Source organism: Protopterus annectens, chromosome 14.part0 (assembly GCF_019279795.1).
Source record: "Protopterus annectens isolate FY-2018-M chromosome 14.part0, PAN1.0, whole genome shotgun sequence".
In the NCBI taxonomy this organism is placed as follows: Eukaryota; Metazoa; Chordata; order Ceratodontiformes; family Protopteridae; genus Protopterus; species Protopterus annectens.
The window spans coordinates 784,635,085-784,663,051 of NC_056748.1; the positions used below are offsets into that span (position 1 = coordinate 784,635,085).

Here is a 27,967-nt window from a genome sequence, read left to right on the forward strand (position 1 = left end):
CCTGAGGAATGGCAGGCACCCAGCATTACTGCAGCACAGGTTAAAGCTACATTGTCCAAGGCCAAGAATACAGCTTCCTTGGGACCAGACAATATCCCTGGATGTGTTCTACATGAACTACAAATTGAACTGGCACCATATGCCTCAGCTCAGGCTTTGTCCCTACCAAATGCCGCACTGCTACAGTCATCCCTCTCCATAAAGGGGGAGAGACTACAGACCCTGGGAATTATTGCTCCATTAGCCTGACAAGTCTGATATGTAAGGCTATGAAGTGCATCATCACGGACCTAATGAACAAGGATATAGGGAATCTCCAAACTCTAGATCCCACGCAATTTGGTTTTGTGAAAGGTAGATCATGCCTGCTCAACCTGGTTGACTTCTTTGAGTCAGTCACCAGAGCTGTGGATGAGGGCAAGACAGTTCATACAGCCTACCACGATCTGGCCAAGGCCTTTAATACCATTCCCCATTCAGGAATTATTGATAAACTGACCAAACTAGACATCAACCCCTATATCATTAGGTGGGTTGCAAATTGGCTCAGATACAACCTACAGTGTGAAAGTAGCAGACTCCAAGTCAGACTGCTGACTGGTCACGAGTGGAGTCCCACAGGGATCGGTTCTGGGTCCTCTCTTGTTTGGCATCTACTTCTCAGACATCCAGGCCAACACGGAGGGATTCTGGCTGACCAAGTTCACAGAAGACTGCAAGCTTGGGGACATTATTAACTCCCCAGGTGATGTAGACATCCTACAGAAAGGCCTCACTGAGACCAATGACTGGTGTCAAAACCATGGCCTTAACTTAATGCCAAAAAAATGCATCGTCACCCCCTTTGGGAAAAACTCAATTCCCACTAATTACCACATCAATGGTAGCCCACTGAAGGCATTATAAGATATCTGGGGACACAGGTTGACCGCAATCTCTCCTTCGACCACAATATTGCCACTGTGGTCAGAAAGTCATGTGGCACACCTCATTACCAAAGGTTTTGCATCCAGGAAGAAAGAGGTCATCATCTCTCTCTACTCTTCCCTCATTAGGCCAATCAGAGTATGCCTCATTTGACATGCACCTCATTAGACACATGCAACAGCGGGAAAGGCCACAAAAGTACCTCACGAAGAGGATCCTAGGCCTTAAACAGATGTCCTACAGGGATAGACTCAAAAAATTCCAGCTATTCCCTGCCTCATATCATCTACTAAGAAGCAATCTCTGCTTGACTTACACAGCTATGTCTGACCCAGCCCTGTTAGAAATGCTAAATCTAAAGAAATCCCAATCCCTCCACACCACATGCTCCAGAAACCTCAACCTCATTACCACAATCAACAGAACATGCTGGAGGGACAGGTTCATTTATTTATCATGTTTACTGGAAAAGTCCAACTTTGAACAAAGCCAATATTTAGTGGAGGACCGGGGAGAAAAGCTCCAGAGGCATGATTTTTCTTAACCCAGAGACTGCCCATGCTCTGGAATAGACATCCCATACATGTCAAGCAGAGCTCCTCATTGGGCTCTCTTCAAAAGAAACCTTGATGAGGGGGTGGGAAATAGAAAGTTCACCCTGGGGATCACTCCAGTGGCTCTAATTGATAGAGGCACTGGGAACTAACATCGCGCGGCAAATTGCCAGAGCACTTCTATGGGCTAGGCTTGTAAAGGCTCCAGGGCCATTAGCCTAGTACACACCTATGAACATATAGGTTCATAGGTTGGTACTAGGCTATCAGCCTTAGGGCCTATACAAGCCTAGCCATAACAATTCCCTGGCTATTTCTTCCCACACTATTTACTTCCCTGGACCCCTGTCTAGCAGGGCGACTGACGTGATCCCCGGGGTGAATTTCCTTTCTCCCATCCAATCGTCAAGGTTCCTTTTGAAGAGGACCAAAGAGGCACTCTGCCTGACATGTATGGGCAATCTGTTCCAGAGTCTGGGGAGTCTCTGGGTCAGGAACCTATCCCTCCAGCATGTTTTGTTTATTGTGATGACAAGGTTTAGATCCCTGAAGCGTGTGGCTCTGAGAGATTGGGATTTCTTTAAGTGTAGCATGTCCAACAGCTCTGGGTTTGACATGGACTTGTATGTTAAGCAAAGATCACCTTGGAGTAGACGATATGCGACAAGAGTATAGCTGGAGTTTTTAAGGCAGTCAGCGTAGGGCATCTGCTTTAGGCCTGTGATTCTTTTAGTGAGGTATTTCTGCGGCCTTTCCAGTTGTTGCAGATGTCTTGAGAGGTACATACCAAACGGGGCATTGTATTCTATAGTGGGTCTAATGAGAGATGAGTACAGTGGGACACTGACCTTTTTTCTGGATGAAAAGCCCTTAGTGATGAGGTGTGCCACATAGGAAGGATTTCCTGACTGTTGTGGCGATGTGGTTATCGAAGGTGAGACCACTGTCCACCTGTGTCCCTAAGTCTCTTATCACACTTTCAGCGTTTAGTGTACTGCCACCTATATGGTAATTCACAGATACATGTTTTTTTCCCCAAAGGGGATAACTATACATTTCTTGGCATTGAGCTTGAGCCCATGGCTCTGGCACCAAGCATCTGTTTCTGTAAGGCCCTTTTGTAGAGTATCCACATCATTTGAGGATTCAATAATGGCTCCCAGTTTGCAGTCATCTGCGAACTTTGTTATCCAGTCTCCCTTAGTGTTGGCATGTACTTCAGAGAAGTAGATGCCAAACAAGAGCGGTCCCAGGACTGAACCCTGAGGTGCTCCACTCGCCACTTGTCTGGAGCTGGATTTGGAGTCGGCTACTTTTACAGTGTGGGTTCTATCGAGTGGGGGATGGTGTCAAAGGCCTTGGCAAGGTCTAGATAGGCGGTGTGGACCACCTTACCCTTGTCCATGGCTCTGGGGACTGATTCGAAGAAGTCAATCAGGTTCAGGAGACAAGATCAGCCATTCACAAACCCAAACTGGGTGGGGTCCAGTATTTGAAGGTTGCCAATGTCTTTGTTTATAAGTTCCATGATAATAAGCTCCGTGGCCTTGCAGATAAGGCTTGGCAGACTGATGGGACAGTAGTTTCCGGGATCCAAGGTGGATCCCCCCTTGTGGAGTGGGATAACTGTAGCTCTGCGCCACTCAGTGGGCATGAAACCTGAGGTGAGGCTATGATTAAACATGACACTTAGGTGAAGTGCCAGTTCATATTGTAGTTCGTGTAGTACACAGCCCGGGATGTCATCTGGTCCCATGGATGCTGTATTCTTAGCTTTGGAGAGTGCGTTTTTTACCTGTATGGCCATTATTACCGGAATTTGGCAATCTTCCGGTATTGAGATGGGCCATTTAGGGGGCGAGAGGGGGGTGAAGTTAGCACTGAATCGATCTGCCAGGATATTGGCAATATCCTTGGGATCAGTATATTTAATGCCATTCTGTTTTAGCTCAGAGCAGATCTGAGCATTGCCATTTAGATTCTTGACATAGTTATAGAATGCCTTGTGGTTGTCTTTGGAATCTTTGGCAATTTTATTTTCGTAACTAGCTTTGGAGGATTTTATGAAGGATCTCAGTTTCTTACTGAGGCTGGTAAAGAAGTTTTTTGCATCCTGGGATTTTCCTCTTTTCTGCAACAGTTTATTCCTTTTGTTGTAAATTTTGTTTATGGCAGGGGACCACCAGATTGGCTTCTTTTTTTTTGGATGAGAGCATCTTGGTTCTATTTGGGATGGCACGATTTATGCATGAGTGGATGTGCTCGTACAGTGCCTTAGTGTAGGATTCAGCAGTTGAACTTTCAGCTCCTGTCTGCATGGGTGTCATGAAGTTTGTCACTACTGACTTGAGTAGCATGAAGTTGGCTTTGGAGAAGTTTTTTATGGAGGTTTCCTTACTGGGGGGTGGGGGTGGGATGTGGATGTTAAGGGTGATTAGCTTATGGTCAGACCTGACTAACGAGGGGGTGACCATAGGTGTGGAGCATCGATTTCCCATGTTGGTAATGACCAGGTCTAGGATACTGGAGCCCCTGGTGGGACTATGGATTAGTTGATCCAAGGTGTTGGAATTTATGAATTCCAAGAACCGTTGGGCAAAGGTGTTGGTACAGGAGTAGTTTTCCCAGTTAATGGCAGGGTAGTTCAAATCAACCAGTATTAGGGTGTTTGGTTCTATCTTAATATTTTCCAGTATGTTTAGAAAAGTGTAGTGAGAATCTTGGGATATGGTGGGGGATCTGTAGCAAGCTACAGTTTGGATTGCAGTCTTACCTAGTGTTAGTTGCACCTGGAGAAATTTCAGACGCATTGTGTTGGGCAACTAGCCCAGTGGTGTGAATATCCTTGGTGAATATTGACACTCCTCCACTTTTAGTGTTTCGGTCCTGCTTTGGTGGCCGAAAAGTGTGGTAAGAGTTGTAGCCTGGTATTACAGGGGTGCTCTCTGGAGCCTTGAACCAGGTCTCAGTTACTGCACAGATAGATATCGATGTTCTCCATTTTTAGGAGTGCCTCGAGAGAGTGCATTTTGAGGTTTAGACTTCTAGCATTGAGTAGCATTACCTTCAGATTTTGCATGCTTGTACCTGTTACGGTGGTGGTTTTGTCCTTTGAACTTTGCCTAAAAAAAAGGCACTATAGGGGTGGCAAGAGCCTTAACCAGTAACCTGAATCCCAGGGGCGACAGGTGCAGACCATCTCTGGCAAAGCATCGTGGTCTGTCAATCATGTCGTCCCAGGCAGACAGATACTGGATCCCCTTTGAATGACACCAGAAGCTTAGCCAATTGTTGAAGTCAATCATTTTGTCCTTATATTGTGGTATCATTCTGGGCAAAGGCAGGATGCTACTCAGGGTTAGGGTCATACCTGCCTGGGCAACATGATCCGAGAGCTCCTCCATGTCTCTTTTCATGTAGTCCAGGGAGGTACGTCTCAAGTCATTCACTCCAACATGGACAATGACAGAGTCATATTTGTACTTGTTGTGGAGTGACTTGAGTGCATGCGTTATGGGGCGGATCCTGGCACCCGACAGGCAGCTGACTGTAATTTTCTCTTTGTTCAACCTGGTGAGAGGAACATCAGTGTGCCGGACTATAGAGTCACCTATGACTAAAGTGTTAGGTGCATTGTCTTGCCTTAGGGGCTGTTGCTGGGTGGCACACAGGTGTTGTGAACTATGTGACACTTTGCTTGTGATTGGTGTTTGTTTGCGTTTCAGCTTCAGAGGTCCTTGTTGCTTGGACAGGTTACAGTTAAGGGCCTCTGCATATGTGGTTAGTGTTGCTATATGTGGGTGTTGGTGGTGTGGGTTTAGAAGGGCTATGTGTTGCTTGAGGTGTAGTGTGGGTGTTAACCTTCTCCTCTTGACTGTCTAGTACAATCTTGGGTGGAGAGAGCTTTGCTTCCATTGAGCTAGTAACAGCCAAGCTTGTCTGCAAAATTAGTGGTTTATTTTGGAATGTGACTAGTAATGAGATGACTGCTGAAAAAGGATCATTCCCCATGCTCTCATGGCCTCCCCAAGTATGGTGTAGGCATTATGTGCTCCTTGTTTGCCAATATCATACCACAGCCATATTGCTGAAGTGAATGGCTACAGCACCTTGAGGAATGGAGTCTTGAAGCACCAGTCGTCTGAGGAGGACAGACATTTACTGAGCATTTATGAGTAGATCAGACTGTCTGTAACCACATAACTTGGATTGTCTGCTCCTGAAAGTACACCCTACCATAGAGCAACGGCATATATGGCAACTGTAGCATTAGGAATGGGCACTTGAGTGTCTGCACAGAAAGGCTAGTGCCTGTTGTCTTCACTAAACTATCCATAGATGGTGTGTCAGAGATCACAAACTTTTAAATTCACTACTTGACATGTTCCTTGTATATCGGATTTCTGAATTAAAAGTACAAGGGGGCAATAAACAGCTCCTACTGAACCTTAACAGTCCATTGCAGCACTCATGTGGCATCCCATAACAGCATCCATGTAAATTGTGAGTGCCATCAGAGTGGGTACCAACAATTAAAAAGCAGCAGGAACCATCTATTTGCAGAATCTGAAGAGATGATGCTCTGGAGAAGTAGAATTATGTCTAGCTGAATACAGGCTTGAAAAGAAAGTGTCAAATATGCATCCAACAAATGTGACTGATGGAGCAGGCACCAACTGAAACTTTTGTGTTCACTGTGATCCTTAAAGACATTGAAGGTTAAATAAAAGCTCTCGAGATGATATTTTCCCAAGAGTCAGGGCTACCAGGACCCAGTTTGCCATATACAGGCATCCACATATAGGAAAACCCTAGTGTCTTACATCTTTAGATGCACTGCAACCACTGACATGCAACTGGTAAGCTCACTGGGGACCAAGTTAAGATAAACAGCAGTGTCTGAAACTGGATGTGACCATTTCCTATGCAGGAGTGGAGAATCCTCCTCGACTCCTGTGCTATTCTGATGCGAAGGTGCACATCTTGGAAGCCCAAAGAATTTATTCGATCTTCTTTGGATAGACAGGGAAGGACTGACTGCAGAGTGACTATATAAAATGGCTCTCCTGGGACCAACTGAAGCCATTTCAGTCTACAATGGGCCCAAAGATCTTCATTTTCTTGGGTACCGAAAAGAAAAAGCAAGTAAAAACTTTGTCCATGCTGCTCATATGAAAACTCCTGGATGGCTCTCCTGCAACTGAAACTTACTGCCTCTTTTTGCTACATCTGTTGATGGTCTGGGGACATTTGGCAGAGGAAGAACCGTGAGAGAAAAGGGATTACGCAGACCCTGAATAATAAAGCCCCCTCTCTAGCGAAGATTTTTGAAAACATTTAGCAATACAAATAAGAGGTTAAATATAAAAAGGGTTAGTTTAAAAAAAAATCCTCAGCACAGATCTGAATAGTGGAAACAATGCCCCAGTCACAAACTTCTTCAGCCTATCTTTGGAAATTCATGTGGCAAAATGTAAGGACTAATTACCTTGGGAATGTAGAGCTAGGCTTCTTAAGATCCACACAGATCAATAGCCCAGTAAGTACGTATGAACCCATGAACCTACTTAAAAATTAAGATTTAGCATGGAGACAGCACCATTTTATTAAACTAATGCATCATGCATGTTGTCAGAAAAATTAGATGGCTCTCATTGATCTTGGTAGGGCATTTGATATGGATTTGTTATATTGATTTGTGTATGCTATATTATTTAAAATGAACTAATGTCAGTAAATGGGAAGCCACATTCCCAATGGGTAGAAGAATAGTACGTTTTTCTTTAAATATGTATACTTCAAAACAGATGCCAGAATGCTTGCAAGAAAACACCTCTTGCAAAAGTATTGTGATGCCCTATGCAGTCAGCTCACACCTTTCTGGTGTCTCACAAGGTGAGGGCATTAACAAGGCTGGGGAGAAAGACCAAGTCTGAACCATTCCTGATGGCTGTCTGATGACCTCTCAAAGTCAGCTCTCTGCCAATAATAGAAACCACTAGCCAGGAGAAGACTGACATTCAGCAGGCACAAAAATGATAAAGGGTTTATTCGGAAGTTAACCTTTAATATATATTTTAGACTAAACTTTGATTTAGCATCTTCTGAAAATGTGATCTGCAAAAAGCCGCTTTAAGTGTGTTGAAAAACCAAAGTTACCAAACTCAATCAATTGTCGGCACACCCTCGAGTAACAACCACAGCAGTAGCAAAAAGATGTTTAATGGTGAAGAGATTTTTATCTTTCACAAAAAGCGCATACTTCTTCAGAACCTTGATACCAGCTGTTCAGTTACCAAGCCATTACATAACATGAGCTGCTTGATCATGTGACTACTGAACAGACCAAATAAGCATTTAAAGTTACATGAATAAGAAAAATAAAATGAATACAAATGTACCAGTTAAAAAAGTACTTTGTATTCCCTGGTTTCAGTGTAACATATTCATATGTAGAAATGTTAATTGAAAAATTAAATTGAAATGTGAATGTGTGTGTGTGTATGCACATGTGTATAAGAGATGTCAGTTTCTTAAAATATTCTTTCCACCTCCCAGCAATGATCCCTAGCTGTCACTATTACTTCTCCCTTACTGAGAATAACCTGGGCAATGCCATACCCACATTTGTTGTCAGTGTTTGGTTTGCTAGAATCTCTGACTCTGTATGAAAGGTAAGTACTCATTGCTTCATCAAATGCTTCCTCAATTTTCGACTAGCTGAAACTTTAGCCATAAACAAACTGGATCAAGCTTTGGCTCAGTGAAACCTTAAAAAAAAAAAAAAAATTTTTCACCTCCCTTACTTGTATACAACACCATGGTTAGACAACTATGGAGAAGAGGAAAGCCCACACAGAGTAAATTACTTCCACTACTGTAAAAGAAACAGTGATTGATAATTTGAACTTAAACTTAATCAGATCGTTGAATCATCATCCATATATAATAAGAATCAAAAAGCTGATTCATCATCATATAAAATGAGAAGGCGCTTCTCCAATGAAGTAATATAAAATTAAGTAAATATTAAAAGTATGCATAAAAGGGAATAAGAATGTTTTAATGTAACATTTTCTTGCCATGGTTTTGTGCTGACCAGGATAGACTCCTTGTTTGGAGAGATTCAAGATGGTACACTGTAAGGTAATGGGGAAATCTCCCCATTGTTTTCAATTAACACTGAAAGAATGTGATTTGTTCAAATAGGGTAAGATAAGTGATTCTGCATAGATGGAAGCCATCAGCCCTTTAAATAGGCAAAAAAGGTGAAGGCTAAAAAGAGAATTGAAAGTTTAAAGGATGAGCAGGGAAGAAGAAAGGCAAAACATTAGCTAATGCATAAAATATTAGGAAAATATGTCACCAAGCTTTCGAGTATTAACGAAGAAATGACTGGTTAACTGTCGGAAGATGCCAAGTGAAAAGATGCATTATGGCAGCAGATCTGTAGTGTTGAATTTGCATCTGAAGTTCAATATGTTTATATATTTTATTTTCATTTTTAATTTACAAACAAGATTTTAGGTTTGTTTGTTCAACAACTGAATAAAAAGTTGCACTCGACTATTATAAGAAGGAAGGGAGATGGAAATGTTTAGCTAAATGGCAAACCTTTTGATAATTTGGATTATAAAAAAGTTTCACAAAAGAAAAAGTTCAGAACAGGATCAGTTTTGGAAATGTTTGTAGAAGAGGTTTCTGGGATATGAAGGAAAAACAGTGAATGATCCATTTCTGATACCGACAGAAATTACAGGTGAGAAAAGATAATAGGAAGGGTAGTATTTTTGAAGTGTATTTGTTCACAGTGAAAATAGATTTTTTTGTATTTTTATGGTTGATGCACTTTATATAGTCCAGTGTATCCTACTATATGGTCGGAGCATGCATATATGTGTTGCGTGTAGCTTGGGTCCTGGCTAAAAATGGTCTTTTTGACCAGCCTACTTAGTTAGTGGACAGTAATTAAATGATATAAATGTGAGGTCACAAGAGTGTTTAACAAGAGACAATTTTCAGATGTTTAATATACTTACGGCTTATGGATTGGGGAGAACAGTACGGCCCATTAAAACCATTGTTACACAAGAATCTTAATTAACAGTTAGAACAATGAGGGAAGGGATTGAAAATGGGGCGAGACAAACATGGCCTCCATATATATATATATATATATATATATATATATATATATATATATATATATATATATATATATATATATTTAGTTTGATCATGAGAACAATGACAAAGGAAATAAAAAGATGCGGGGAATTAAACGTTCTAGAAGTGCTAATAGTCTTTAGCTACACAGATAACTAGAAAAATTAGCGGTTATGGAAGGAGAGAGACATGGAAAGGATAAGTGAATTATTAGATGAAGTAGGTTTGCATTTAGATAAAGAAAAGTGTAAGGGAGTTCTTGCAGGAAACTTGTTGGGAAGATTTAGTTCACCGAAAAACATTTATATTTTGGATGTTTTTGGCGGTTTTGCGCTTGTATACAACTCAGCAAAGCTCCTCGTGGTGTCCTGCAGAGTGCTACTAGCAGCAGAGCGACAAAAAGAGCGACTTTCAACTGATTTAAGTATTTATTTCTCTGCATTTTTCCTGTGACTGCTAATTTTTGCCGAAAAGCGAGTTTCTAGCATTTCTGTGCTCTAAAAAGCTATTTTTGCTGCATACTATACTATTTTCACTGTTTGCACTTTTTAAAGTCGTTTAAGTTATTTTTTGTGTTTAACTGTTGTAGGCTACACACACAAGTGCGCTAGCCTGTTCTAAGCATTTAGTGTTTTTGTGTAAGTTTACTGTACTTTCTGCAAAAAAAAATATATTCTTGTTTCCCGCCTTTTCTAAGCTAGTCTAGTCCAGTTTTCAGGTTCTGCTGAATTCAGGGCTGTGGTACAAGTTCCTGTGTTGCCCATATCCTTACTTGGATAGGAGGAAGTTTCTTTGTTCACCAGTGAGAGTGGGGAGCTTTGAGCAGCCTATCTGTCCCTGTAGGAGTGGTCTCAGCCCAGCAACATGTAGTTTACTGGCTGTTTTGGGCTAATTTCTTTCTCTTTCATCTCCCTGCTTTAAAACCCGCATTTGTGCGGCTTTGCGCATCACGCAGCGCCGGTTGGCTAGGGTTAAATTATTCCGGGCTCCACGAAGTCTGCTCTTCAATTTTTCCCTTGGAATTAGTCAAACTCTAAACTAAAGCACTCTAACTTTCCTTTTACAGTCCAGCACTTGCTCTAAGCTCTCAGTAAGCACTAACAAACACCAACACTACACTCCCCCTTTACTATACAGTATTACAAGGCTCCCTATTCGTCCCTACCGGACAATCAGTAAATCAGTTAATTTATCCGTACAGGCATGTCCAAAGGGCAGTTTCAGGTGTACTCTCCAGTCCAGCTGGTGAATCTGGGAATCTTGAGGCAATGTTACAATTGCCTCATATACACAGACAACCCTCTCCTCCTTCCAACACACACATATGTATGTGAGAGATGCAACTATACAGCCAAACTGGAGGCCAAGCCCTCTCAACCCAAGGCTGGAACAGTCAGTCAGGAGAAGGGAAACACTTACACCACACTACCAGTCTCACACACACCAGTCATATCTGCACCAGCAAAAGCACACAAATACACAAAAACATACTTGGAAGCTCTAAATAAAAATCTGCCTAAGCAGCAGGGACCTCCAAAGCAGACATCCAAGCAACCTCCACCCTCTAAAAACAACCACGTATCACATAATTCACAAAGTCAGTGTGCCACGCAACCACAGCCCTTAAGGCTAAATAATATACCCAATACACAAGTAATTGGTGACTATTGTCAGGCACACTGACGTTCCACTCACTAGACTGAACAAGAAGGTTACTGTAAGCTGCCTGTCAGGTGCCAGGATCCACCACATAACACAAGCACTCAGGTCTTTCCAAAACAAGTACAAATATGACTCTGTCATTGTGCATGTTGATGTGAACGACCTGAGACTTACCTCCCTGGACTACATGAAGAGAGACAGAGGAGCTCTCGGATCATGCAAGCCCAGGCCAGTATGACCCCGAGTAGCATCTTGCCCTCACCAAGAATGATGCCACAGTATAAAGAAAAAATTATCAGTTTTAACAATTGGCTAAGCTATTGGTGTCGTTCAAAGGGGATCCAGTGTCTGTCAGCCTGGGATGACATGCTCGACAAGCCACGCTGCTCCGCCAGAGATGGCTTGCACCGGTCGCCCTTAGGCTTTCGAATACTGGCCAAGGCTCTTGCCACCACCCCCATAGTGCCTTTTTTAGGCAAGGCTCAAAAGACAAACCCACCTCCATAAACAACACAAGTAACCAAAAACTGAGGGTAATGCTACTCAATGCCAGAAGTCTAAACCTCAAAATGCACACACTCGAGGCACTCCTCAGCATGGAGAAAATAGATATCTGTGCAGTAACAGAAACCTGGTTCAAGGCTCCAGAGAGCACCCCAGCACTACCAGGGTACAACTCATACCATGCCTTTCACCCCAAAAAATACAAAAGGAGGGGGTGTATCCACTTTCATAAGCGATACCTATACCTCCAGGTTAGTAGCACAGCACGAGGCCTCAGAGACCATCCATGTGCAAATAACAGTGGGCAAAGCTGCTTTTCAGATCGTAGCTTGTTACAGATCACCCACCATGTCTCAGGACCCCCACTCAGCATTCATGAGGACATTGGAAATATGAAGATCCTACCAAACACCATAATACTGGGTGATTTCAACTACCCAAACATTGACTGGGAAAACTACTCAAGTACCAACTCCTTTGGCCAACGCTTCCTAGAGTTTATAAACTCAAACGCCCTGGAACTGGTCACCACGCCCACAAGAGGTGCATATTGGACCTGATCATCACCAACATGAGGGACCAGTGTTCCACACCATAGGTAAATCCCTCGCTGGTAAGATCAGACCATAAACTAATCACACTGGACATCCACATCCCGACCCCACCCCCAGTAAAGGAAACCTCTGTGAAAAACTTTAAGAGCAAACTTCACACTTCTCAAGACAGAGGTGGAAAGTTTCAAAGCCCCCTTGCAAAAGGATAATGCTGCCCAAACCGCAGAATTCTTTACAAATGCATTCTATGAGCACCTACAGGAATGCATGGATCGAGCCATCCCAAGTAAAATCAAGACTCACTCCTCCAAAAAGAGGAAACCAGCCTGGTGGTCCCCGGCCATAAATAAGATATACAACAGAAGGAGGAAACTATTACATGATAGAGCAAAATCCCAAAAAGGAAAGGCATCCCTGATCAGTATTGGCAAGAAACTACGATCCCTCATAAAATCATCCAAGGCCAGTTTCGAAAGAAAAATTGCCAAAGACTCTAAAGATAATAACAAAGCCTTCTTTAGCCATGTCAAAAACCTAGGTGGCAACTCTCAGATCTGCTCTGAGCTAGTGCAAAATGGCAAAAAATACACTGAACCAACTGATATTGCCAACATCCTGGCAGACAGGTTAAGTGCAAACTTTACCCCCCTCACCCCCAAAAGGGCCGGTGTCCATCCCAGAAGAATGTACAGCCCCAGACATCACAGACACGCAAGTGAAAACAGCCCTCTCCAAAGCCAAAAAACACAGCATAAATGGGACCAGATGGTATCCCAGGCTCCGTCTTAAACGAGCTCCAAAATGAACTAAACCCCCACCTAAATTCACTGTTCAAACTCAGCCTTACCACAGGCTATGTACCCAAGGAATGGCGTAAAGCAACAGTTATCCCGGTCCACAAAGGTGGTGCCACAACAGATCCTGGGAATAATCACCCTATAAGCCTGACTAACCTGGTCTGCAAAGCTATGGAGCGCATCATCATGGAACTCAAACAAAGACATTGGGAACCTCCGAACACTGGACCCTACCCAATTCAGCTTTGTTAAAGGCAGATCCTGCCTCCTAAACCTAGTTGACATTTTTTGAAACAGTTACCAAGGCCATAGATGAGGGAAAGGTAGTCCACACAGCCTACCTGGACCTCGCCAAGGCCTTCGACACCATTTCCCACTCTGGCATTATAGATGAGCTCACCAGCTTGAACATTAACCCCTATGTCACAAGATGGGTTGCCAACTGGCTCACGGATAGAACTCACATGGTCAGAGTTGCGGGTGCCATGTCCGACTTTAAACCAGTTACAAGTGGCGTCCCACAGGGCTCAGTCCTAGGACCCCTCCAGTTTGATATATACTTCTGAGGTACAGGCAAGCACGTGAGGACTATGGCTGACCAAGTTAGCTGATGACTGCAAACTGGGGGCCATAACAGACTCTCTGGCTGACACAGACATCCTCCAGAAGGGTCTCACGGAGACTAATACCTGGTGTCAGAACCATGGCCTCAAGCTACATGCCAAAAAGTGCATGGTCATCCCCTTTGAAAAAAACAAAGTGCCCACGAATTATCACATAGGTGGTAATCCACTAAGTACAGAAGATGTAATTAGGGATCTGGGGACCCAGGTAGATAGCAACCTCTCCTTTGATAATCATATTGCCAAAGTGGTTAGAAAATCCTTCTGTGTAGCCCACCTAATCACGAAAAAGTTCACATCTAGATCAAGAGAGGTCATCGTGCCCCTCTACTCATCACTCATTAGGCCCATAATAGAGTACAATGCCCCATTTGGAATGTACCTTACTCGACACCTGCAACAGCTGGAAAGACCACAGAAGTACCTCACCAAGAGGATCGTAGGCCTCAAACAGATGCCCTATGCAGCTCGACTAAAGAAGCTCCAGCTCTACTCGGTTGCTTACCGCCTGCTCAGAGATGATCGCTCCACCTCAAGAAAACCAAATCTCTTAGAGCCACATGCTCCAGCAAGTTAAACCTCAGCAAAATAATAAACAGGACATGCTGGAGGGACAGATTCCTGTCCCAGAGACTTACCTCGCTCTGGAATAGAATCCCAATTTATGTTAGGCAGAGCCCCTCACTGACTCTCTTCAAGAGAAATCTTGACGAGTGGATGGGAAATCGTAAATTTACCCCTGGGATCACTTCAATGGCCCTGCTAGACAGAGGCACAGGAAACTAATTTAAAAGGGAGGCGAAAGCAAACACATTCTGGCTAGGCTTATAAATGTCCTTGGGCAGATAGGTTCATAGGTAGGTACTAGGCTATGTGTCATATGGGGTTTGAGATGCACAGATGTAGACATGGTCAAAATTGTGAGGTAGGATGAGATGAACAATATGAAAACCATCTTCAACATCCTTTAGAAAGGAAATTTATTTGACAAAGGTACTTTAATTTGGCATAGGAAGTTATTTACATTCTTCCACAATGTTAAGAAACAAAACTGTAGTGTATTTTCTTTTTAGCTGGAGACCAGAAGGTATTATTTGAAAAGGGTAAACCTGTGTAAGGAAGATCAGGAGTAAGGGGTTAAGCATAATGAAATCAGTGTCACACATGCAACAATTGGAACGCTCACAAAGATACCTTTCTAAAAGGGTACAAGGCCTAAACAACATGTCCTACATGACCCAACTTAAAAGCCCTGTCACTACACCAGGATCCTACAGACTGCAAAGAGGTGACCTGTTTCTGGCACACAAGTCATCCCTCCGACCCATTACTAATGGATTTATTGCACATCAGCAAGTCAAATGGCATAAGAAATATTTGGTCTATGTATCTAAACTAGGCATTTCATCCCTGTCCATATTCATGTGCAACTCAGGTCTATGGATAGAAGCAGAAAATTTACCCCAGGACTTCCCCTGTACTACTAATGGACACATGCAGCTCAAATGCCTTACTTCAAGCACACGTCCCCTCACATTATCTAGGGTATGATCTCACTTATTCTCATTGAGGTAATATATAATTAATCAATCAAGCAATCAACCATGGGATGGTAAGGCCAGTCTACAACTAAATGGAATAGGTTATTTCACGCAGAAAAACAAAAAATGGCTAGGCTTAAAATGGTCCGGCTAGTACTTCCCTATGAAAATTCAAATCACAATCTAGCAGTCTTCATTGTCAAACACACAAGAGATACATTCACACTGACACCCAGAATGTGACAGGCATCTAGTTTCAGCTACCACCTTCTGAAAATACATTACAATTATGTACATATAGCCTTTCATTATTTTTTTTTGCATATACAATTAAGGAAGAAAGCTCAGTCCTTCAGTCATTTATATAATTTAGAACTATCATTGTGTTACACAACAAAACAGACTGGATATTTATCTGAAGAATTTTTCAATTGTCTAACTTATAAGAAATATTGTAAAAAAATAAATAAATGTGTTATTCATCTGAATAGAAGTATAAATACATTAACCCACCAAGTAAATCTTGGGGTTCTTTATGTTAAAAGAAAGTGAAATTCTATGCATTTGCCTTGGCTTCTTCCACTTTGCAGAGAAGACGCAAAAAGTTATGATTTATAAAATGTTGCATTACCTAAAGAGCTGTTCAAACATGCATCAATAAACTCTTTATTAAAATGGTTTTCAGAAGAGATACTATAACCTTTATAAGCATTATTAATGGTGTAACTACATGGCTGTATCAATAAATATCAAGTGTAAATACAAATAAAACAAAATGTTTGATTACGTAACAGTCAAGTTCAGCTCAATTGCTACCATACTAATGCTTAATTATGCAAAAGTAACTAACTCATCCAGATACAGTCAATACAGAATAGAAAAGCTGTGATGCAACAGACAAAATAATATTAGTCAGAGCCTTAATCGGAGTATGTTGCAATGAAACAGACTTATACATTGTGAAGCACCAAAACAACCATTTGTCATTCATGTCTCAATGCAAGACTTGTGTTCACTCAATTCCAATTCTCTGCCCATTCAATTTCTCATGCATCTATCTTTCTCTATATATGAATAAGGGTATGCCATAACAGATATCATGTGAGCACAATACAAAAAAAAATGTCTCTTGCAGCTAAGAAGTGGCAATATTTTGTGATAGAAAACATCATGGACTGTCCATAATAATGTAAACAAATGTTAAAAAATACTTTACTATATTGGTAAAATAGTTTTTACTTTTAATGTCGAATAATAAAAAACAGCGTCATGCAGAGAAATGGTCTTCATAACAGATACAAAAATACCCAGCAATATGTTAGCACACCACCATTTAGATTAATTTTAAAAATACAAAAATATTTATCAAAATTAATGCTGAACTGTGGACAAACTATTGCATCTAAAACATTCGTTTCCAGCAGTAGTGTGTAAATGTGCACAATAAATGCCAAAAGAATTAATGGTAACATTCCCAAATGGCATTTATGTAGAACTGATTGCACAAATAAATGGTACAGTTGTTCGGCAAGATTGGGCATAACCTACTGAATATGCTGACAGAGTGAAACGAACAAAGCATAATGGAGATGATAGCAGAATTGGACATTTTGAAAGAAAAGCTTTACAAGCATGAGACTTTAAATAGGACATCTTCATTACAGGAGAAAAACATGACACTGAAACCTTACTCTGTAAAAACAAGAATTATTTTACAGACTTGAATGGTATAAACATGTAAATGCCTTTTCACTGAAGAAAAAGGGAAGCAGACAACTAACTGCATCAATCACTAATTAAGGATGATTTTTTGGGTACATTAGGATGCCCTGCTGGCATTTTTTCTGAAGATATCTTCAAAGAGAGAAAACTGAGCTAGAACACCAACAGCAAACAGAAGCAGCGCTTTCATCTCACAAAATCAATTAGAGCAGGAATGAACAGAGGAATTCTACGTTTGGATCTAGGAAATCAAGGAATTAGTTAGCAGATAATCCCCAAAAGCCTGTAAACAGAATAGCAATGCTGGAGGTACACAATTTGATTCCTCGTGCATTGCTTCTCATCAGTTTGATTTTTAAACAAGGGTTTCAGCTCTATCAACTAAGCTAAAAGGTTCAGTTGCACATTAAATCTGCAATAGCTGCATAGTGAAATGTCCGAAGTTGACACCAGTAGAAGTACAGTTTAAAATACAGAAGTGTGTTCAATTCAGTCCTAAAAATCAAACTTACTCTTTCAGAGCAACGAGAGGCAGACATCTGGACAATATTAGAAAGACCTTCAAGACCCTTAGCAATTTATTCCAGAAAGAATGGCCTTACCAATGAAAATAAGACAGCGGGAATAATGAAGGTGGATTGTGTCTGTGTGTCTGTCAGTGTTTTCTCACAGACAATGAAAACTATATGAAGCAATGGAAAGTTGGTTGAAAGATGGGGATCCAAACAGCAACTCCTCATCTAGTGGGTGATTAAAGAGTTGAGCCTTCACACCTTTATACAGGGAATGGGACCTAAGCTAAGTTGAACTCTATTACTTACCCTGCAGCACCCCCTGATGCTACATCTACACCACCATGCCCTCATTTAACAGCATGCTTTCCCAACTGCAAAACAGACTAGGTTTGACCAATATTTGCCTTCAAAGTGTCATCTTACACTACATACAACTATCTTACAGTTGCTTGATATGTTCTTGGTGCTTCAAAGATAAAGTCTGAAAATTCAAAGTCCCTGAAGGTTAGGCTTCCCCATATATACGCAGTCTGCCCAACTTGGTCTAGCAAACTGCTTTTCTGATCATTTGTAACCGCATTTTGCCTTTGATTTACTCTACTTCCCCTATCAAGTTTAACACTGTGTCTGATCTGCAGAAGTGTTTTTATACAAAACTTTAGGTTTAGAGTGCGTCAGAATTCTTGGGAGAAAGGAGGTTTGGAACCCAGCTCAAAAACTTTCAGAGCTCTCTGGACTTTGGTCCCCACACCAGTGGCTATCCCCTGTCACCTACAAGATCCCAGGGAGTCAAAGGCCTCCTGAGCCTGCCATTCAAAGGTGTTTTAATATGACTTAGTGAGAGTCTCCAAATTAGATGTCTTCTGGCAGACAGCCAGAAATGAGAGTGCCCTCATTACCGGTTTCAAGAACTAGAGCAAAGGAAAGCTAGGACTTCTAGTCCAGTTCTTTTTCCCTCATCAGAACCCAAACCATAGGAGTCAGGCTCTCTCACTGGGAAGACTTCCCTTTATTTTAAGATAGGGAGGACATGAAACAAAAGGCTACTCAGTCTGGTTGCACAGTACAGAGAAACTAAAGGAAATCCAGAGCCAGAGCCAACTTAGCCCAGTCCTAGGAAGAAGGATGGCTGAGGGATGGTGGTGGGACCCAACCAGATGCAGATGTCTGGAAAACATGTGTGCCATAGTAAAAGGCACTGTTGTATTGAGGGCAGCCAGCTGGTGGAGATTTGGAATGGGGAGGGGAAAAGGATATCCCTTGATTCCAACATCTTCCTTAACGGTGAAGATGGTATCATCCTCTTCCCTGATTTGATAAATCAGATGTTTTGATGGAGACAGGGGAAAAACATCTGACAGTGTAAAAGCTTGGTCTTCGCTCCACTGGAAAGTACTATAGACCACAAGCATGACTGCTTCTCCCTTTTTAATTTCTCCAAGTCTTTTGGGTTTCTAATACCATGACGGGAATGAACCCCATTCCCAAGTCAAAGTATGATTACAGTTAATGAAATTAGTATTGTTTCAATCTTTGATGTCAGCCAGTAGTGCTCTTTGCAGCACCCACAATGTGCCCACTAATGACTACTCCTGCAGTTTGTATGGAGTTGCATGTATTGGTAACATATCCAAATAAGATTGCAAATTCTTTTTTATTAAGACCCATTGCTCCTACTACTATTGGAACTGTCTGGGTATCTTTCTTCCACATTGCTCTTGTTTCTGCCTGCAGCTCCTGATATTTTATGACGGTCTCTCTCTTTACACAAGACACTGTAGTCACTGGGTGTGGCAATTTCAATGATCAATGCTACTTCTGTCTTCTTTTGTTGGACCACTATATCCAGTTTTCTAGCATCTATCTTTTGGACTGTTGGTAATGGGAGATCCCATGTAATATAAACTTCATTTTCTATGATGCTTTGTGGCTCATGTTTTCAGTGTTTTTCAGCCACTTCAGTACCATAATGTTTGCACAATTCCCAGTGCAACAGTCTCGCCACATTATGCCTTTCAGTATACAGTCCTTCTGCCATTAGTGTGTCTCAACCAGCAACAAGGCGAGTGACTGTTTCCAATTCAGTTTTACAAAACTTACATTTGTCTGTTTCTCCCACCTGTTCAATGGACTTTGTACACCAGTGTGTATGTAGCCCACTATCTTGGGCTGCCAATATTAACCTTTCATGTTTTTGTTTGAATTCACCTCTCCTTAAACATTCTCGCATTTCATCCTGATCAACATGAAGTTCTTCCAGAAGTTTTCTATACTTGCAACTATATTTATGTTTTTCCCACATTTCTTGCCTTCTCATCTGGTCCTTCACCTTATTTTTTTGGCACATTCATTTGCTGCCTGTTTTTTTTTTTTTTTTTATCTACATCTGGTTTGATTTCCATTCCTGCTTGACTTCAATATTCTTCTGCTACATTAAGCAGAGAAGTCATCTTAGATGTATTCTCCTCATGTTTCAAAACTTCACTACATTTGGATCTTGTGAGGTCAGATGAAGTGTGTGGAGTCCCACAATTACAGATCTATACATGTAATCAATTTCAAGGAGGTCCATCCCTCTTTCGGAACGGGGAATATATGGTCTTGGTATACACTGATTTTTATAAATCATTTGGTGAGCATGAAGCATCCTTCTTGTTTTAATATCCAACACTTTTTGGGGCAAGTCCATCAAAACTTAAGTTAGGACAGGAAGAGCAAATTGATTTATAGATTGGATCTTGTTCCTAGATGTCAATGCTGTTCTCAAGATTAATTTAAGTCTTCTAAAGTCTTACGGAGCTTTATTGCTATCATTCATCAATTCCCAAGTATTTATATACTCCCTCTTGCTCAAGTTCTTTTATATGACATTCTTGTCCCAAACTGATGTTTTTCTGGTGCTGCAGTTTTCCTGCTTTAAAAGTTGCTTTTGCACATTTATCAAGACCAAGTGACATTCTAATATCATCTGAAAAAGTTTAGACAACTTTGATAGTATCCCACAAAACCGTACAGCTCATCTGATGAGCTATACAGTTTTAAATCATTGACAAAGAAGATGAGAAGTCATTAAACTTAGTTTTCTAGGAGCAAAATTATAGCCATGGCCTAAGCTGTTAAGTAAACGGCTTAATGGATTAATGGCAAGGCAGAATATCAAAAGGTGAGTCACCCTGGAATACCCCCCATTGAATTTTTATCCCTGGGATAATAATCTGTCCTTTATCATGGCTTAATTGCAAAGTGGTCTACCGTTATTTCATGGTCACTATAATGTAGTCAGTGTAGGGAGTATCTTATACATTTTTTAGCACTCTTCTATTCATGAATGTGGGATACTATCAAATGCTTTTTTGTAGTCAATCCATGCCATATTTAGATCTTCCCCTTTTTACAGTTCTCCACTATAACTATTTATCAACAAGTGATCATTTGTTCCATATGACTTTTATTGCCTTTTTGTTCTACTGCCATAATGGAGTTTTCTTCTAAATGACCATAAACTCTGTAAGCATCAATTCCCATGTATAGTTTATACGTCATTGGAAGGCAAGTTATTGGTCTATAATTTTTAGGGTAGCTTGCAAGTTCACTCTTAAGTAAGAGCATTGTTTTGCCTGTTAGCCAGTGTGGCGTCTTCTTGAGGTGTGCATATAAATAGCTCTTACTCATGGCTAAATCTTTGTGCAAACCTTTGTGCAAATCTTCGTGCAAAGATGTTAATACTTTTAACCAAAAGTGAGGTACTGCATCTGGGTTTTCCAGTTAGAGGCTTATCTCAACTTTGTTTCAAACTCTCTGGCTGTTACTTCATCCCATTTCATATCCTGTACCTTTAAACTTCTTATTCTTTCTTTTACTTCTTCTATCCATTTAGCATCTTTGCTATTTCCACAGGATCTTCATAAATGCTTCTCCAAAATGTATATGTATCTTCTTCCTCTTTTTTGAAGGTCTTTCAATTCCTTTTACCTTATTTCCCAATTCTCTGTAAAACGTTTTTGGATCATCAATAAATTGCTTATTTTGTACTCTTCCCTTATATTTATCTGTGTATCTTCTAAGTTTTTCTGCTTGTGCTGAAATTTTTAGTTTATTTGCAATAGTGCATGATAGAGCCTGGTCTGTTCTAATACTGTGTATTGCTATAATCACATCTATCTTTCTTAGCATTTTTGTTGATCTATTCCCACTTCTATAATCTAACAGTGACACTTGACATCCACAGTGGAATTCGATTTATCTCCTTCCTTTCCCTCACTACCGTGTGATCTTGTGGTAGAACTTTAGTTATTAATTTAGCAGCACAGTAGTATATCTTGTTCACTTCTGATTCTTCATGGACAGTCCTAATTACTGCATTCATTTGTTTTATCAGACTTCTTACTTTTTGGGTTTTATTGACTTTCTGCAGTCTACTTCTCTCATTGACCTTACTAAATCTATCCATATCTATTAAATCAAGCAACTCTTCTCTTGGCTCATTTTCTTCCAAACTGAGGGCACATCCCTTACTTTCAGTTGCCTGTGGGCATTCTACTGAAAGTTATATAGCATCTTCCTGTGGTACATTCGCTTCAATTTCATCCTGTGTCATCTGTTGCTCTGTCATATGGGAACTCACTGGCGTATCACACTAACATTGACTGCATCAGAGTTTCCAGTTTCCTGTTCCTTTCCTTGCTGTCTAGCTCCAAATGAACATTTAGACTGGTTTCCTGTAGAAGGCTTCGAAATATCTTGATATGGCACCTAACCAATTGCTTCTTGTTCCACTGGTTTCCCCTTAAATTTGGATATCCATGGCTCTATCCTGTTGTGGTGTTTTCTGCATTCAATTTTCTACTCTGAAAGCTTCTCTTTGCAGCTGCTCCATAACCTCAATTTCTATTTCTTTAACTTCTCCATTACTAATCTCTTTTTCTACTTTTCCTCTTAGGCTTCTCATTTTTTGTATTGTAAAAAGTTTTCCCTATCCGGATTCCTTTGCCTGCACGTCTCTTCAAATATCTCTGGTGCTGCTCTTTTTGTGTTGGTTAGTTTTGTTTTCTCCTTTGCATAAATATTACACCACATTAAATCTCTTTTCCTTTCCCACGTCCATATTTCTTCTTCACAGGTCTCCTGATGATCTTGCTTTTCCTTATGCTGGGGACTCGCTCCATCATGCTGTGATGTAGTCCGTTAGACCTTCTACATTAAATCCTTCACTTCGCATGATGGCACTCCATAACTTCAACTTCTGTTTCTTTAACTTCTGCTTTATTAATCTTTTCTACATTAAATCTTTGTGATATTTTTTTTATTGTGAAATTTTCCATTATCTGGATGCTTTTGCCTGTATTTCTCTTTGAATATCTTTGAGACTGCCTTCTCTATATTAGTTAACTTGGTTTTCTCCTTTGCATAAATATTGCACCATATCAAATCTCTCCCTCTTTCCCATGTCCATATTTCTTTTTTATATTTTTCAAATATCTCTAGGTTTTGTTATATTTTTGCACTTCCTCGGATACTTCTTTTTCCAAACATATCAAAGTTTCTTGATCTATATACTGTTTTTCAAAAATCTGTTGTATTAATGAACACACATTTTTATTTGAAGCTTCTGACAGTTTTTTCTTGCAGAAGTATTTTTCTTTCCTCTAATTTCTCTCTTAATAGTTTTGTATATCTTGTGTCTGGAAATTCTAGGCTTTTTACATAACAGTAACAATACACAATGTCTTTCTTGTCCTCAATAGTCCACTCTGTCTTTATGGCTCTTCTTTGGCCAATCAATTTTTGTGATTTTTGTGGACTTCTTCCTTCTACAACAGGGGGGCCCATCTTCCCCCTGGGCATGGGCTGGCCCCATTGTAGAAATGTTTCTGTATTTTGAGGATTCTACACCATCATTTTTTCCAGTCCTGGCACCAGCACACCTACCAGGATTGGGCAGTTTTTTTTTATCCTGGCTCTTGTGCACCCAGCTGTTTTTGTTTTTGACTTACTTCTGTCCAGGATATATGCTATATACAGTCTACATATCAGTGTCGCCTTGGTGAGATTTTATGAAAAACAGGGTCTACCTGACGAAGGTACTCACCAAGACTTGAGGATGAATCCAATTTCAGCACTACTACTCTCCTTTACTTGCTGACTTTTCATTTCTCCATTAGGACTTGCTTCCAGAGGGGCAATGTCAATGGCCTCAGAGGTTGCAGGCATGAGGGTTAGGGTCCTCAGCTACTGTGGATAACAGGGATGGGGGCTTGTCAAGTACCTCTATGAACTGACATATTTAACCCTAGGGAGTCCACTAAGCTCCAAAGTATCTCTTTCTCCTTCTGGGTGCTTTTTAGGCTGAATGACTGCACTGCACTATTGCTCCTTGTTCATAGAAATGGCAGAAGATTCCAATAATACTGTCAGTCTCCGGAAATGCAATTCCCAGAATGCTTAGATAAGGAGAGAGAGAGAGAGAGAGAGAGAAGAAAAAAAAAGTTAAGCATAACAAAAGATGCAAACTATGTAAATACAACTGTTCCAATCATGGTCATTGAATGTGATATGTTTAAGTGCTTTGGGTTAAAGCCTTTGCTGTAAATTTACATGGCTTTTAATATGAAAAATAGAAAAGTCAATATTGCTTATTACTGCTATGTATAACTTAAATCTAATGAAGCTATGGCAAGGGCGAAACCACTCATCTCTTGTTTTAACTTAAACTGTGGTATTAGGAGGCAATACCAGTTTGAACCTTTTTTTTTGGTTAAAACAGGAATGCAAACTAACCTCCGATACTGATCTTGCATAAGAAGTTTTGACAATGGTATATACTAAAATACATATACTGACATCAAAAGTAATTGTTCCTGACAACTTTTTTTCTTTTTTTGCTTCAATCTTTAAGGTTGGAAAACTATACTTCCTCGGTACTAGGATACATTACCTTTCAAGATATATGTGTGCGTGTATATATATATATACATATATATATATATATATATATATATATATATATATATATATAGATACACACACATATACATATATATATATATATATATATATATATATATATATATATATATATATATATATACATACATACATACACACACACACATACACACACACCTCTATCTCTCTCTATATCTACATATAATATATATATATATATATATATATAAATAAATATATATATCTATATCTACATCTCTATATATCTCTATATCTATAGATATATAAATATATATCATATATACTGGTGTAGTGACCAAGTCTAACTTGTACTGCCCATTGTGGGATTGTTACTGCTAGAGTTTCCTTATCAAATGGTATATCATATCATAGGAGTGAAATAAAGAGCAAGGTGGTAAGCCAGAAAGACAGAAAAAGGAAAGTCCTTATAGGAACCAAGGAGGAGCAGAAGGTGATCTTCAGAGGCACATAGCGGCCAATACATATAAAGAAAATCAGCTTCCTTACCACTGGGTTGAGACAGGGCTGAAGAGGAGGCTCCAGTGAGCTAGAGAAGACAGTCTAGGAAGTGTCGCTGAAGTCTGAAGAAAGAAAGAAATTGCTGAGAAATGAGTGGAACTTAACCCTACCGAGGTACTAAAGCCAAAAGATACCAGTGATCATAAGTACTGTTTTGGCTTTACTATCTAAAGAATTTGGAAACTGTTTTGCTTTAGAAAACCATTGTGAAGGAATACTGCACCTGTGAGCTGAACTTGGCAAAGACTTATGAAAAGCATTTTATTTACAATGAGAAAGTAATCTAAAAATAGTTTTCATGCAAACTCTTTTGTACTTCAAGCACTACAGAACATTACATGCCACTCTCATATATATTAAACATATGTATGAGAAAGGCATGCGTTATATTTATAACATATATATATATATACATATACACACACACACACACACACACACACACACACACACACACACATATATATACACTCACAGGTTTACAAATGTGTTCCTACAAATACAGAGGTACACACAAAACAGTTTTATTAACAGCAAAACACAATGGTGTGGGACATCCTCAAATGAAAACACTTGAGGAATGTGTTAGTTCTACAGCTTGTCAACATTAGCCTGTTCTTTGAAAACTCGTTCCAGTAAACTAAAATGTAACCATACCTACTGATTTCTGCAAAACCAGGGATATATGCCTCCATCATTTCTACAAATGATTCAATGTCAAAATTTTCCTCTGTAGATTCCGGGGATCCTAAATCTTCCATTACGCCAGTGAAATAGGAAAGAACCACATCATCGACAATGCTACAAATATAGAAGAAAATTCAGACAAACATGCTATAACTTTATTTTACTACAACATCACAGCGCTTTTCCAGTAACATCAGTTCCTCATAACCATGTGATCCATATAATAGACAACACCTGCCATCTCATTCAGTAGAATGCTTTGCAGTTTTAGACTTAGTTTTTAATGCTGTGAATGTGTGAACGGAAACTAAAGGTATGTAACCTCCTGAAAAGCTTCTTTAAAAAAAACAAAAAAACTTCACATCCCTAATAAAAACCCAATGTCTGCTTCTTAAAACGAAACGCACAGCAATATCACGTACTGACCAAGAGTAATCATTCAAGCAAGATGCTGCAGTGTTATTCTAAACTTGCTGTAGTTGTAAATTCACTAGTTATCTCATGTTGATTCTGTGAACAGCAACAAAAATATATGAAAATAATTTGCTGCAATTCTGGAGAATATGAAATTCAAGTTTTATAACAGACTTCTGAGCCATAACTTTAAGAACCTGAAGATCACAAACTGTCTTGAAAATGAAGACCTACACACACGCACACACACTTTACGTATGTAATGTGTATACTCTAGATGCTTGAAGTGACAACCTGATCCCAAGTGCAAAAATGGGGAAAAGGGTTGTGAATGGATGGATGCACATATTTATATACACTTGCACGTGTACACTATTTCAGAGAGATGTGCAAGTGTGTTCATACATAAAGTTTACAGTAGCTTGTCTCTCTATCAACAAACTTAACCTTTTTGCTTTGTTTAGAAAGGAACCAAACAAAATGAATGCATATGAGGACCATTTTGCCCACCAAGTCTAACCATTTACAAAAGTACAGAACAAGTTGTTAATTCTGAAAGAATAAGAAGAATGGACTGGTTGTCCAAATTTTCTAACAGCGTGTGTAATTTTCACAAGAAGATTGCTACATGCATACACCACTTGCCTTCAGCAGGCATGGAAGGATAAAGTCTTGCCATAGTTCATATAGCATCTTGGCCATCTATTGGAGTTGTGTGTGTATGTGTGCTGAAAGGATGGGGGGGGGGTGTCAAGGCTTAACCTGCTCACCTCTTCACTGGAAAGGGGCATGGAGGTGTGTCTGCTCATTTTCTCCATGGTTTAGTTTCAGTGGAAACTAGGGCTCTCACTGAGGAGGCAAGGTAAACAGATTAAACTATACTGAGAGGGTTAGGACATGCAATGTCTAGGTCCATTGCCTGAAAACCCCTTGGGAGTGAATGGTCATGCAGAGGGCAAGTGAGAATTTGAGACAATATCCATCTTCAAAGCACATATGGTGGTCATCACTTCTGGCTAGCTCAGCTCTCATCACCAGCTGAAAATGCCAAGGAAGAATGTGAGAGTCCATACAACAGCTGGGAGGCTGGGACTTAATGGTCAACTGCAGGCCACTGTCCATCACTGTTCCACCCATTTAAATAACTGTCTGTAGCAGTTTAGCACTGAGGGTTAAAACTATGACCTGGAAACTTATCTTGTAGTCCTGGGTTTACATCCCTCAAACATCTACTTGAAAATTGTGACTCTGAACAAATGTTTCAGCCAGACAGTACACCCCAGTCTCTCCTGAAAAGAGGCACTTGCTTACATGGGCCTTGCTCATTAAACTAAGCATAACATCTCTCTTCTAAAGGCTGCTCCCCTTCTGGACATAGATCCCAAAACAGCGATTTACAAAATCCAGTAATTCAAGTATTACCTTTCTTTTCTGTCACAGCCGAATATCACTTGCTGTAATAACTTTTTTTAATGCATCAGTCATTATAGAAAAAAAAAAAGGGCAAATTCTGCAGATGCGGCAATTTAGCTGTTCAAGGCTTTTACAATATGGCCTTCAGTTCACAGAAATTACTACTAGGTACAAGACCTTACTGAAGTGGTCCAGCAACTGTTTGCAAATGTGGAGTGCAGTAAGCAAATCATCATAATTACTAATTCACATTTACCTGTAAGCAGTTTCAGTTTTAGCAAAATGCATTGGCAATATACATCTTCCATTAATGGCACAAAAGGAAACTCAGCATCTCCAACCAAATATAACAGAGACATCAACCTTTTACAAAGAATTGCCCTTAATGATAGGAATGATCTAC

At 40.2% G+C, this 27,967-nt stretch overlaps 1 protein-coding gene across 1 annotated transcript in view; it reads right to left on the reverse strand.

Moving 5' to 3' along the window:
- The window catches only part of CUEDC2 (CUE domain containing 2), a 480,204-nt gene that overhangs the window by 421,746 nt on the left and 30,491 nt on the right, over positions 1-27,967 (reverse strand). The window contains exon 3 of the mRNA XM_044055621.1: positions 25,708-25,851. Coding sequence (XP_043911556.1) covers positions 25,708-25,851 — 144 coding nt within the window. The remainder of the gene's footprint in view (positions 1-25,707; positions 25,852-27,967) is intronic.